Consider the following 13,255-nt stretch of genomic DNA (forward strand, 5'->3'; position numbering starts at 1 on the left):
TGTAATTACACCTCCAGAATCCAGCTGGAGCCTGACAAGAGCAGGAACTGTGCACACGCAGCCAAAAAAGCTTTGTTTTCATGTAACATGGCCAGTTGACATTTCTAATTTGGAGACCGCAATCTCATAATATTTTTTAAGTCAAACACAAACACTTCTAAAACTGAAACATTTGAAGACAAAACACAAATGAATAAACAAACAAGGAAGGGGAAGAAGATGACAAATCAAAGTGAGGCCACACACTGAGCTAAGCCCTGGAATGATGCTCCAACTCAACATTTTCTTTACATTCCCTTTAAATGATCCCCATAACCCAGCTCTGTGCTGTTTTAAGACTAGCTAAGCTTCTACTAGTTCCTATTTTCTGTTCACTGGAAATTGTTGTTATGAATCAGCAGGTCTCCTTTATTTTTGTTTAAAGCTCCGCTTAACATAAAGCACAAGAACCTGAGCGCAGCTGCACTCAACTTTCAGACAAAAAGTCCTTTTAACTACAGGGGAGTACAAGCTTCCCACAGCAATACTGTGGCTTGGTCACTGCAAATTTTCCTTAGTTTAGTTAAAGGAGAAGTGGGTATTTAAGTAAAGCTTAATTTTCTGTTTTTGCAGCTAGCAAGCATTAGCATCTCTAAATGAAGAAAGTACCACAAAACTTCAGCTGTGACACCCCTTTCTCTCCTCTTCAGAAAGTGGTTTTACCATTCAGAAAGCCAAAAATCATAAAGCAGTGACTTACTTGGGTTGGAACGAGTACCGGAGGATACGCCAGCTTGTGATGTCTGTACATCCAAAAGGAAAAGAGCACGATCACTGCAATTCCCATTATAGGAACCAGCGAATAAAGCAAGGTATTGAACAGCGGTGGCTTCGGTGTAACGGGATTGGAAGTTGCTGGAAAATAAACAAAGGGCACAACTTAAGAGACAAAAAACATCCAGTGCTTGAAATGTTTCAAATCCCTATTTTCTAAAAATCCTTGCAATTGGCACAACAGGCTAACAACACTTGGTTAAATAGAGTACTCTAATATCAACAGACATATTTAAAAAAAGCAGCATTTTGGAAAATGCAGAACTAACTTAGATCCCCAGATTTATCTGCCCATCTTCTTTTCCGCTTCTAAGCTCTGCCCATCTACAATGTGGAAGAGGTGTTCATATTTTAAAAAATCACAAGTATGCTATCACCTAATGAACGTAAAAAGAATCAATACAGAGGTTTAGCCTTTGGAATGCATACAATAGCAGGTCATTAATTAGTAAACCAGGCCAGAACTAATTAGCCAACGTGTCTGTGCGGTGTTGATTTGCTGACAGCAGCAGTTCTCTGGCTGAAGATGCTTCCCCAGGACCCCCAGAAAGGACCCGGAGCAGCCACAGAGCCCTGGGGCAAAAGAGTGCAATGAGAGTGCAAAAAATGTCAATTATTGCCTGAGCAGTACCACTGACAAACACGACAAGAGTATCTCTTGGGTCAACAAAGGCTATTTTCATCTCAGAGAAAATGTTATTTCATCTCATAAACAACTTCCTCTGGCTATGTGGTACACAAGACATTTGCTGTTTTCAGTTCAGTTATTAACATTATTCAGTTTTCCAACAAAGATTAGATTCTTGACTGGAAGAAGAGATGCAAGAATAATCAAATCATCTTTTAGTTACTGTTTTTTAAAACAATTATTTGTTAAGTCTAGCTATCTGATTTTCTTTGTAACCTGGGAGGAAATTCTGTCTCCCTTTTTAAAGGTTACTGTGTTGATTTACAGAGAAACTCAAAGGTCCAATTAGTTTAAAGAAACAGCGAGAGCATCGCTTCAAGAAGAGCAGCATCCATAGGCTGGTACACGGATATAAGGATGATATGGCTTTTAGCCTAGTGATTTATAGACACTTACAGAAGCTTAACTATACAATTAAGCTAAGTTCTGTATCTTAAAACAGCCTATTATTTCAGATTATCCTTCCTTCTCACCCTTAGAAAAGAGCTGAAGTACCTTTTATCAATTCCAATTACTTCTGGTCTAGAGACCTTTCACGACTGAAGAAATGAACTGGCAATTTTCTGGGCTCGTTATGTGAACACACAGAGCTCTAGCACCTGGGAATCAGAAACGGCTGGCAGGGAAAAGTGCCCACAACATCTGGAAAAGTCTTATCTCCTCAACATGCCCAATATTCAGTATTTCTGAGCTCTGCTAAGCAGTTCTTGCGTAACTGTGTCAGACTAACTTACGTTGCGTGACCTCCATTTCTGGAAAGTAGAAAAAACGTTCATTGCACATGTTGCCTTCACAACAACAGAAAAACACTTCAGGGCTGTCTTTCTTCTCTATGCAATCATTCCTATAAAAGAGAAAAATACAAAACTTAATTATCTTCAGTCAGGGTGGGGGTTTTTTGTTGTTCAAGAGAAAACATATGATCACATTTAAAATTTAAAGTGATCTTCACTAAGTCATCCTGGATAACACACTACTCAAATAAGAGTTAAATCTGAAGAAACACATTGAAATGTTGTTCATTATTTTATATAAATATTACAAGCGAACCAGCACATTTTTAGGCAAAGTTGAAGAAAAACACCAACAGGCTGCGTTTCAAAACCTGACAAAAGTACTGAAGAACAGTTCACGATCTGGATTTGAACAGGACGGACAAATGATCGAACAGCTGGTGTTTAGCCATAAACTTACAGGACAGGGCTGCACGGAAGTGGGAAGGAAAACATCCAATGTTAGTTTAATTTTAGAAAAAGGAGAAAAGTTTCTGCAGTTTTTCCCTGCTGACTTTATGCTCAGGACAGGGCCCATTTCACTCAGTGAATTAACTGTGGAAAAGTTCTATTAATGAATAACCCGAAACTATTCAAATCAGGAAAGAAAACCAGGAGTCAGGCAGGAAACAACCCGAGAGCAGGCAGAGGAAAATCTGAAAATCCTGCAGAAATATTACAGCTGAGGATTTAAAAACAGCTCAAGATTGTAAAAAAAGTTTTGGATTCACCTTCAAAAATCAGGTTATTTTATAGAAACAGCATCTACAATTACACTGTACTGTAACTGCCACAAACCATTTATTCTCTGATGTTCTTAATCAGCTGCTGTTTGGAGTTCATAGAGCTGTAACTGCCTGGTCAGGAAAACACTATTTGCTCCCACAGATAAGATTCTGTGTAATGGATATTTTAGACAAATATGGCAGTACGCATTCTTATGAGAAATTACAGTTAACGAGGTCTTGGAGCCAAAGAAATTTATACTCAGTTCTCAACTATTTCCTGACCATCCTTCCTGCGTTTTATTTCTTCTTCCCATTTCTTTTCTTTGCTCAAGGCAGAATTTAATACCATTTTGTTAGACTTTTCAAAGATGCATGGGAAACAATGCTACAGCATCTAATTCCATTTCCAAATTGAAAAACAAAAATAAAACTCTATTTCCATTCTAGAAATTTAACATTTGGCAGAAATAAATTTAGTTCGGAAACTGTAAATCCCCAACTTCTGCAGAGCTACAACTAGGAACAGATTAAAAGAAACACCATTTTCCCATCCTGAGTGACTCACAGTTACTAGATACTAAAAGCAACAAATAGGATTTCTTTAGATTTGTTCTCTGCCTCCCAGCACAGCTGATGTCAATCACGCTGTGCAAGCAGGCATGCAGATGCTTTGCTGCTTCTCTGAGAAACGTACATCAGAATTACTGTTCAACTTGGCTTTAAAGTGTCATTAAAGGAGAAAACATCTTAGTGTGTGTGGAAAGTTCATTTGGTACAAATGGCTGTAATGACTTCTCTATTCAGTCAATATTTAAGAAACAAGAGGAAAATTTTCTAAAATATTGGTAAAAATAATTTCTAAATAAATTTTAATTAATATCTATAATGTATTTATTTTCTAAATTCTCTCCCTTTCTAAACAATATAAATTTAGGTCAGATAAAACTTAGTACAGAACTTCAAAGAACGAGAACACCGTTTCTTAAGAGAGTCATGACCTTTACTCAGCCAATATCTCCCAAGCCCCAGCTCCCGCTGTTACTGCTCACAGGTACTTGCTAGACCATCTGTTAGAAAAAAATCACTGCAATTTCAGAACATTCGACATCTCTAAGAAATGCCACCGAGGGGAGTCTTTTCATAAATCAGCAAAACACTTCAGCATTTAAGTAAAAAGCAGATGCAATGTGCTGATTTTCCCACTTCAGAGACTTTGGAAAAGTGACCTATAGAATTCTGCATTCTGGTTTCAATAATTATATTTGCATTGTTTGGCAATAACAAATCATTTAAAAAAAATCTATTATTACTGGCCTAAAAAGAATAAATTAAACACTTTTTTTTAAATATATAGTAAGTAAGAAGAGATTAAAATGTTATTCTGGAAATAAAATAAAGTACCTATATGAAGTCAGGTCCCTAAATAAGGGTGAGCCGATAACAAGCATGTGTGTGCATCTAAACCCAAGATAACTATCCACATACTAGGGTATTATCATTTGTACCAAGTACTGTTTGCAAAGGAGAGGTTGTGTAAACTATGGACAGGCAAAATAATGAAAAAGTAGACAACGTGTAGGAAAACTCACTCACCTGTCATAACAATTGATGTCATCCAGCCAGCAACCTTGCTTCACAATTTCAATTGATCCAGAAATATTCTTCCAAGTAGCAAAACAGTGTCGTCTTTTATCTTTATCACCATAACAAGGTTCAATACCACTGCGATTTGTTTTATCCTTTTCCCAATTAGCGTTGTAGTAGATACACTCTTGTGTTTCCGATCTGCCGAGTATGGCACCTTTTAGGAATGAAAAGTAAACCACAATTAAATGGCATTCTGAAGGATGAGACATATGAACAGTCAAAGCCAGGAGGTACTAAAATATTGGACGCCACTTGCAACAAGGCGTTCTCTCCCCTCTTTTTTAACGAAGAAAGAAAACATCTAAAGTTCATTAAGCATTCCAAGTGTTGAAACATAAAACAAAGATCTTCTGTTACGTCAAACAACAACTTGGAGAACTTATCAAGATTTGAAGAAATGAAAAAAAAAAAAAACAAGCTAAGGCAATACTTTTCCCTGAATAGCAACAGCAGAGAAAACTTATAATTCTGAACAGCAAAGATCCAGTTATAATATTAGTCAATATTAGCTAGCAGAATTTACCAAAAGGCATTCTTCTCTCGTTACGTGTGCCAAAAAAGCAGACAGTGTATCTTAGAAACCTACGCTCAACTACTGCAGTTTTAAACCATATTTTCCCCTAGCTTTCATCTGCGATGCAGCTTTTTAACACAGAGCACTGAAGTACAAAACACACTATGTTAAAATAGCCTATTTTATGTCATTCTGATTTGCTGAGGGAGCAAGTGGAACGGAGACCACCAGGTGTGACGCTTAACTCCTCATCTCCAGGGAGGGCACTGGTTGTGTCCTGGGTGGTCCCACAGATCCAGTCTCTATTAAACCTGCTGCTGAACCAGAACAGACTCACTGACCTGCCCTGAAACCATGTCAGAGTTTTTTTTTGTCATCCCAATATTCTTAAAAGTCTCTGAACCTTTAAATTTAATTTTGTCTTATAAATTACGAATGTAATGCCTACTGACAATGTACAGCAAAACCCAGCAAGTATTAACAGACTGAACACCTCAAAGTGGAGTGAACTTCATGGTTTTAATGTAATACAACGGAGCTAACTTCATAATTTTAATGCAATATAAGGCACCAATCTGGTTTCTGCAAAGGTAAAGGTTGTTAAGGATGCAAACCCACTAACAAAAACACTGGAAGGGAGGCTTTTACTTCTGGTTTTATCTTGTCAAATACTTCTAAGAGTGCATCGTCAATCTTCATGCAAGCTTCATCATTTAACATGTACTACAACATGGAAAAGCAGAGAGGGAGGTGGAAGAGCCAGAGCCAGAGGACTGGCTTCAAATCTGAGGAAGGGTCAGAAGGACGACAAAGCACGTTTACTTTGCCTGTCCAACCATCTGATATTTTCAAGAGACAGGTGCTGAAGATCAGATTTAAACAGAAAAGGGTTTCCATAGCAGTTTCATACTTTCTTATTTGTATCACCTCCTTTATTCTTGTATATTCACAATAATTTTGATACACTAGCTATTGCTTTCTAGCCATACCCATGCTTCTCATTCTACACAGGGGTATCACAAGCAGAGCGGCTTGAGCCCCGACTCCTTTTGCGGGATGAAAGCTTCGTCACCCAGGCACTCTACTCAACAGCGCCTGGGGTTCCATCACGTAACACCTCCCCAAACACACGCAGCTGACAACAAGCGAATTTTTCTCAGTGAACACACCTGACTGTACAGGGAACAAAAAAGCGGCACCTCTCAGGGTGATGAGAATGATTTCAAGCTGGAAATTGCTGCCGTCTTCTTGAAACACAGGATGTCAGAGCCAAGCGCAGCGCTGACCATACCAGGCATCCCACGTCGCCACCTTCAGAAACTTCTGACTTTGACGCATTCCCAAAATAGGCAGAGAATTCTGCTTACGCTTTTTGGGAAAGAGCCTGGCTGTTCCACGGGAGAAAGGCACTAGCCAGCTGGTGACACTGCGAGATGCAGCATGTTAACTATTATATTCTTTGTGCTGCGATGGCCTGACCTTTACAACTCCCAGCTATGGCAAGAAACAGATGAGGCAACAGATTGAACAATTTGGTTCTGTCAGTGCAATAAAGCAGAAGTCCTGGATTTATCTCATACGTGCCATTCCTTTCCTTCTGCTGCCAAGCCTGGCTTTGAAGGACCAGAGACAAGCTGAATTTGATGAAATGCTGAAACTACAGTAAAATTAACTTTGCACAAACATTCTCCTTATACATGACTTCTCTAGAGTCAGGTTTTCTTACGTGTTAATGCTCTGCAACAGTTCAACGTTCGCAGCTGCCCGGCAATCCCACTGTTGGGTTAGTGTCTTTGGATCTGATAGGACCATCTAACATAACACCTCCTCTGCAAACATCCAGAGTGGACATTTGCAACAGGTCTGGCCAGACTGCACTGATGGGTGGACACACCAGGACAGTCTTGGATTCATCTTTAGAAGTAGAAAAGCAGGAATGTGAAACAGGGAAGGGAAGAAGAGAAGGGGATCCACACGGAACAGGCAGCCCTGAGCACGACGCACAGAGCAACATCTGCTCACAACCAGCCTTGCCACCCCCTCCATGGGAATCAGATTCTTAGAGGAGAAGGGCAGCTGGAATTTACAGCAAAAGCAAATTTATTCAGGTCCCAGTTTAGGCACAGTATGTCTGTAATGGAACTCCTATAACCACTCTGAACGCTTACAACATTTTTCCATGTAAAATTGTCAGGTCTTCTGGAAATCTATTACTGAATCTCAAAAGGCAAAGTGCTGCTGCTGAAGGAAGCCATGGAGTACGCTACTGACTGAACTTGGAGTATAAAAGAGGAAAACACGTTAAAAAGGCAAAGAATATTCAAGTCTATAATAGGGTTTAGTTTTGGCCTGTTAAGACAGATGATATTTAATATATGCTGTTATCATATTGCAGTTAGTGTGCTGCTGTATCGCTATACATTTGTGTTCATCCCTAACAGCTGCAGTAAAAAAACAAAACCACCATTTGCTAGTGAACTTCTGAACCGCTGTTAATACAGGATACACTGTAATTGTCAGCAGTACAGAAACCAATTTTATTAGAGCGCACATGTGCAGTCTGGAAAACCTCACCTTAGCAGCAGTTTGGACGAACTACCATTTTTTCAAGCAGAAAGACTATACGAATTCCTGGAAAAAAAAAATCTAGCCATTTTTAACTTAAAAAAAAGAGGCAAACAGTGAAATCTATGCATAGCTAATAAAAAGGACTACACTAACAAAGCCCTAATTTAGAAAGACATTACTGGCCAAAGATTCTGGATAAAATATTAATTCCTTATTACAGATACCACTACATCACACCCAGAAGGAAAAAGAGAGATACAAGCTCCTGGGAGTTTACCATCCAGCTTTATTTAGTAAACCTGAAACTGAGCAACGCAACACCACTGGTCTGTAATGGAAAAACAGTTTCATGACATTCTTAATAAAAAGTCTGAAACGTGACCATGATCATGTCCTTCATTTCCTGAGAAGACGTGAAGACAGTCCCATCCTCACCCCATCCCATGGTCCTACTCCCAGCCCCAAATCCCTCTTTTGCAGCATATTTGGTTGGTGACACCACAAGAAGAAACGAAGTCTTCCAGTCAGAGGGAAGGTGAATGCGGGACTCCACGCTGCTTTTGGAAATCTAGCAAAACTTCTAAGCTGAAGGCATGAAAACTGGCAGAAAGGCTACAAAAATTAGTTTGATAGCGCTGAGATCTAAAACAAAAACCAAAAAAACCAACCACAACTCTTCTGAAAGCCAGTCTATGTGTGCAGATTGCTCTGCACACCTCACACAGCCTTGACTAGAGGGGAACTAAAAATGTCATTTTAAACTTATTTCTGCATGTCTTCCAGCACCAGACAGAACTACAGACTTTGTTTTCCATCTAATCTGTTTCTGAGATGCAAATGGCAACACTGAAGTTCGGGAAGAATAAATCACCTGTGTATTTCATGGCTGCACAAACCACCCAGACAAGTCCATTACTCTGCACTTGAACTTGGTTCTGTCGTATACAGCAGTGACAGTATTGGTAAGGATTTATATGTTGGAATACTCATGTGACAGCAAAGATTAATTTGAACTCATTCTGAGCACTGAAATCCACAAACTTACAAGGAAAGGGGTAGTTTATTAGAATAAACTAGTTGAAGAGAATGGCGTGAAGCACCACAGGGACCGGACATGTGTGTTACTTAAGAGACAGAACGGCCCATTCACTAAAGGATCTGAATTGTAACACGCTGTTCTGGAGGAACAAAAACGGATAGAAAATGTAGCATAAATAGCAACTTGAAAACACTTCAGTTACAGTACAGGTATCTTTTTCAAGTACTTGTCCATATATGTTATTCTGTTTGCCTCCACAAACCCACAAACATATCTAAGAACGGGCTACAAATATATACTAAAAAGGCCCGGCTTGGATGTTTCCACAAGCAGGAAGGAGGTTTTTATCATTCTGTACTTTTTCTGATAACACCAAGGGGAATGTTTCTCAAAGGCAAAATAAAGAGGTTCTTTTCAACCTAATAAAACAGAGTTACAACAGAAAGGACCTATTCTATTTTCCTTATACACACCTATATACCTCCAAACATATTTTGTAGACCTTTAGACAAGTGTTAGTCGCATTATCACTGTTCTCAATGCTCGCAGGTCGAACAAGGACTGTACTGCACATAAAATGAGCCAAAGTTCATTCATTAAATCCAAACACAACAGCAATTAACTTAAGCAATACAAGAATCAGGAAAAAGACAAAGCAGACAGTAAAGTAACAAACCACCTGAACTGCTGCCACACTGCCTTATACAGAAAATACATATCTTTTAGACTAGAGTTTCTCCTTGTCCTTCTCCTTTTCAGAATGTCTGACCAAGCGTTCACTGCGGGAGAATGGAGAAACGCCACCAAGTGCTGCTATATATTTTGCGATTCAACAGGGGTCCTACAGTAAAACAGGGAGTTTTAGTGTAGCTTTTTGTGTAACAATAGCTATATCAAACTTCGATTCTCCAGGACTATAGTAGGATTAAGGGGATGGGGCAGAGAGGTAGGGAGTATCAGGAACCCTCTATTTTTTTAGATATCTCATCATATACTTGAAAAATATTTCCATTTTTTGGCAGTTCCCACCTCGCCAAAATGGAAAACTTAAATACAAGATTCTGTGACTCTCATTTTAGAAATGGTGGTGGCAGAACTAGTGGAAAGCATCCTTAAAGGTGAGGCCAGAATTCAGGGAAAAGGGTGGAAGTAAAGATGAGGAACCTCTGATTTCAATTGCGCAGTCTGAGAAATTCCACAGTTCCATCCAAAGTTAAGTCTCATCTGAGTGGTCAAAGAAGACGGGATTAAGGGGGCAAACACGATACGTGGAGTACTCAGAAAGAAGCCACTGCAGGAGGTGGAACAGCGGCACCTCCATCTCCCTGAACCCAAGGCAAAAAAGAAGCTGAAATTACTCTTGCAATACGATCTCCTCCCTGCAGTCCCTCCAAGCAGTTTGTTTTATTGTTAGAATAAATTAATAATGTCATAACAAGATTTTGTAGAGAACTTCCATGTTCTGCCTTGTACTTCTGAATACCTCTTTAAGACTGGATTTAAGGAAGTGGGGAAAAAAAAACAAACAGATTTCTGGTGTCTAAGTTTTCCAAAATCATTTCAGAGCAAAGCACGTGGCAGAAAATGGAGAAGAAGAGCCAGCTGACAGCCAGATTCTTTAGGCAGAAATGATGGTGCCTGTAATGACACAACTGGCACCTATAGCATCAGCTGCCTCTGAAATAAAGACTGTCATCCTCTGGGAATCTCTAGAAATCTCAAGCGCTGTTTTTCACACTTCTTGACTTCAAGGAAACACACTAAAACACAGGCTGATGTTTTCAAGTTCAAACACGCCATTCCTGTCACTGCAAGGTGTGAGCAGCACGCAACACAAAACTTTCTCATCCACTGTCTAATGATTTTGTAGGGGAAAAAGCTTGAAAGATTCTGTAAATTGTTTGGCTTTTTGAAGCACAGCCTTGGGACCACACTCAGCTCATACGTGCTGGTAGCTTTTATAGATGGCACTGGTCAAACATCCCCTGCCTGACACAACAGAGAAAGTATTACGAGATGATAAAAATCTACCACAACAAGTAGCACAGGGCTCAATACTCACCAGAAGAGTTTAAATTCTACAAGACGCAGAGGTTGAAAAAAATAGACCAGGGACTAACAGGCACTAGTGCTAGAAACAGGCACAGTTTCCAACTAGGACCACTTTCCTCTCCCCAGCATCAAACCCAAAACACAAACAAAAAAAATCAGTAAACTACTGAAAATAATCACAGTAGCTGACCTCAAAGGAAAAGCTGTTTCAAGGAAGCCAGGATATAAAAAGAACTGAGAAAAAGGAACACAGCTCAGATGAAAGGGATGCAAGGGTCCCTTCCCACTGTTCCCCCCATGAATACTGGCCTGCAAAACTATGTGCAGGTTTGAATGTATAAACAAAACTCAAATAAAACCTCAGTGTTTGAGACTGAGAACATGAAAACGTGGGTTCTGACTATCCAGACGGTATCATCTACAGCTGTCTCCAGATGAAGCTCGGCTCAAGTAAGGCAGCTGCTCATCAAGTAGCTAGGGAAGCTATCCCACTGCAGGTAACACCATTTCCACCGAGTCTTAGGACACTGTTATTGAACTAAAAAAGTAAAGCACTTCACCAGTAGCCACGGTCCCAGACTAAAGCCTAAATCAACCACCTAAAGATATCAGCACTAGATTAGGAAGATCTGAAGTGTTGTGAAGGATGACTATCATGCTGGCGGTGGCCACCAGCAGAATTTCTATTTTGAGGCCTGACGGGGAGTTTCCCAGCAGTGATCTCAGACACATGTCACGGTTGTTCATCTGATCGGAGAGTCCCGAGGAAGCGGGATCCTGCAGCTCCGGAAGGTTCAGTGGAGACTCCATCCACCACCAGGGCCTGAAGGTGGCTCAGGAGATGGCATCTGGCTGCTCTTCATACCCCGCTCTATCATGCTACATTTGCCAGAGGCAAAATAGGGGCCACAGAGAAGTCTGTTAACTAAGAAAAAATGGTTTACCTTCAAATAATGCTATCTTGACAGCCTAGAGAGAGAAGCACAATTCTTCCCTCTCTACAGACCGCATAAAAAAAAAAAAAAAAAAAAAAAAAAAAAAAAAAAGGGAAAAATATCAATATATATTTTCCATATGGCAAAAGGGAATCGGTTTGCAGATAGCTATAAAAAAAAGTGGGGATTTCTCAAGGAAAATGCCAAGGCCAAGTGTTTCAGTCTGCTGCCCACCCTGCTCTGAGCAATACGGCAATAACACGTGGTATTTCTGATGAAAATGATCCTTTCTTGGGGTTGGTATTTGTAGAAGTTCTTCCATGAGCTATGAAACCTCGCAAAGAGCTTCCTAACCATGAACTATGAAACATTTTTTAAAACTTTCTAAATGACAGTTCAGTCCTGCAACCTCATGGAGATGGGAAATTCTAACATATTCATCCCTTGATGAAAAAGCATAAGAAAAAAAGCTTGACAGGAGTTCGGTTTGTCTCTAAATCTCCTTATCTGATTTGACTGTAAGGCAGACAATATCAGTAAACAAAATTTTCTCCAACTCTCTTTCTGTAGCTTTTATTTCATGCATCTTCCAGAACCCTCTTGAATAATAATCAGCATCAACGTTCAGCAAGTCTATATAATGAGAAATAAGGCTGCCTCCCTGCAAGGAGAATCCCTTCTGACCCCTCACAAAAGGCGCACAGAAGAGTTAAGTCAAGCAAATTACAAAAATAATTATAATACCTTTCGCCTTCCAAATCAATCAAGTTCAAGGCAAATTTTTTAACAGTTTGCAAAGAAACCGAACCGCACACCAAGTCAAATAAAATCAGTCAAGACACCACGAGGCACGCATCCAGCTTCACAGCTGATGTTTCCTCTGTGCAATACATGCCACCCCACTTCTTTTTCTGTCTTTCTAGACCTTATACAACTATTTAAAAGACAACAGGCCCAGCGTGATTCTGTCTTAAACTCCGATCTCAAAGAGCTCTCCCTGTGGGTGTTGTGTCCCAACAAGCAGTAACACTACAGAGTTATCCTTCATATCCTGATGAAGCTATTTACACTAAAATCTTTTTGCCATCACTATACTTTTCTGTGGTTACAACCAAGATCCCAGATTAAACGTACTTACAAACCGTTTTCACCTTTTTTTTTTTGGTAATTAAAGCATCAGCTGTATTCCTTTGCTGAACACTGGCCCAGAAAACTTGGAAAGCGCTGAGCTCTGTGCCTGGCCTGGCTCAGCTGCTGAGCCCACGGACCCGGCCTAGCAGATCCAGACAAGCTCCAGCTGCCCTTGGCCAGATGGCAGCGAACCAGTACGAAATACAGGTTCCAGACTGGTGTCAACGGGAAGAGGGAATACCTCGGGCACACAGGCAAATACAACACCACGGTGGGGAAAACACAGGAGCCAGCATTGAAAAATTTCAATCCTTTAAAGGTTCACCCATTCAGCTGAGCTGGAAAACCTTTTTGAGCCCTCCCTTAT

General features: G+C 40.1%; 1 protein-coding gene across 2 annotated transcripts in view; it reads right to left on the reverse strand.

Annotated features, from left to right (window-relative positions):
- ACVR2A (activin A receptor type 2A) overlaps positions 1–13,255 on the reverse strand; it is a 61,089-nt gene that overhangs the window by 21,996 nt on the left and 25,838 nt on the right. For both annotated transcript variants that reach the window (XM_005499103.3, XM_021297749.2), the window contains exons 2-4: positions 4,596–4,803; positions 2,236–2,345; positions 740–894 (exon numbers count right to left, since the gene is read on the reverse strand). In XM_005499103.3, the coding sequence (XP_005499160.1) occupies positions 740–894; positions 2,236–2,345; positions 4,596–4,803 (473 nt within the window). The remainder of the gene's footprint in view (positions 1–739; positions 895–2,235; positions 2,346–4,595; positions 4,804–13,255) is intronic.

Source organism: Columba livia, chromosome 7 (genome assembly GCF_036013475.1).
Source record: "Columba livia isolate bColLiv1 breed racing homer chromosome 7, bColLiv1.pat.W.v2, whole genome shotgun sequence".
Lineage (NCBI taxonomy): Eukaryota > Metazoa > Chordata > Aves > Columbiformes > Columbidae > Columba > Columba livia.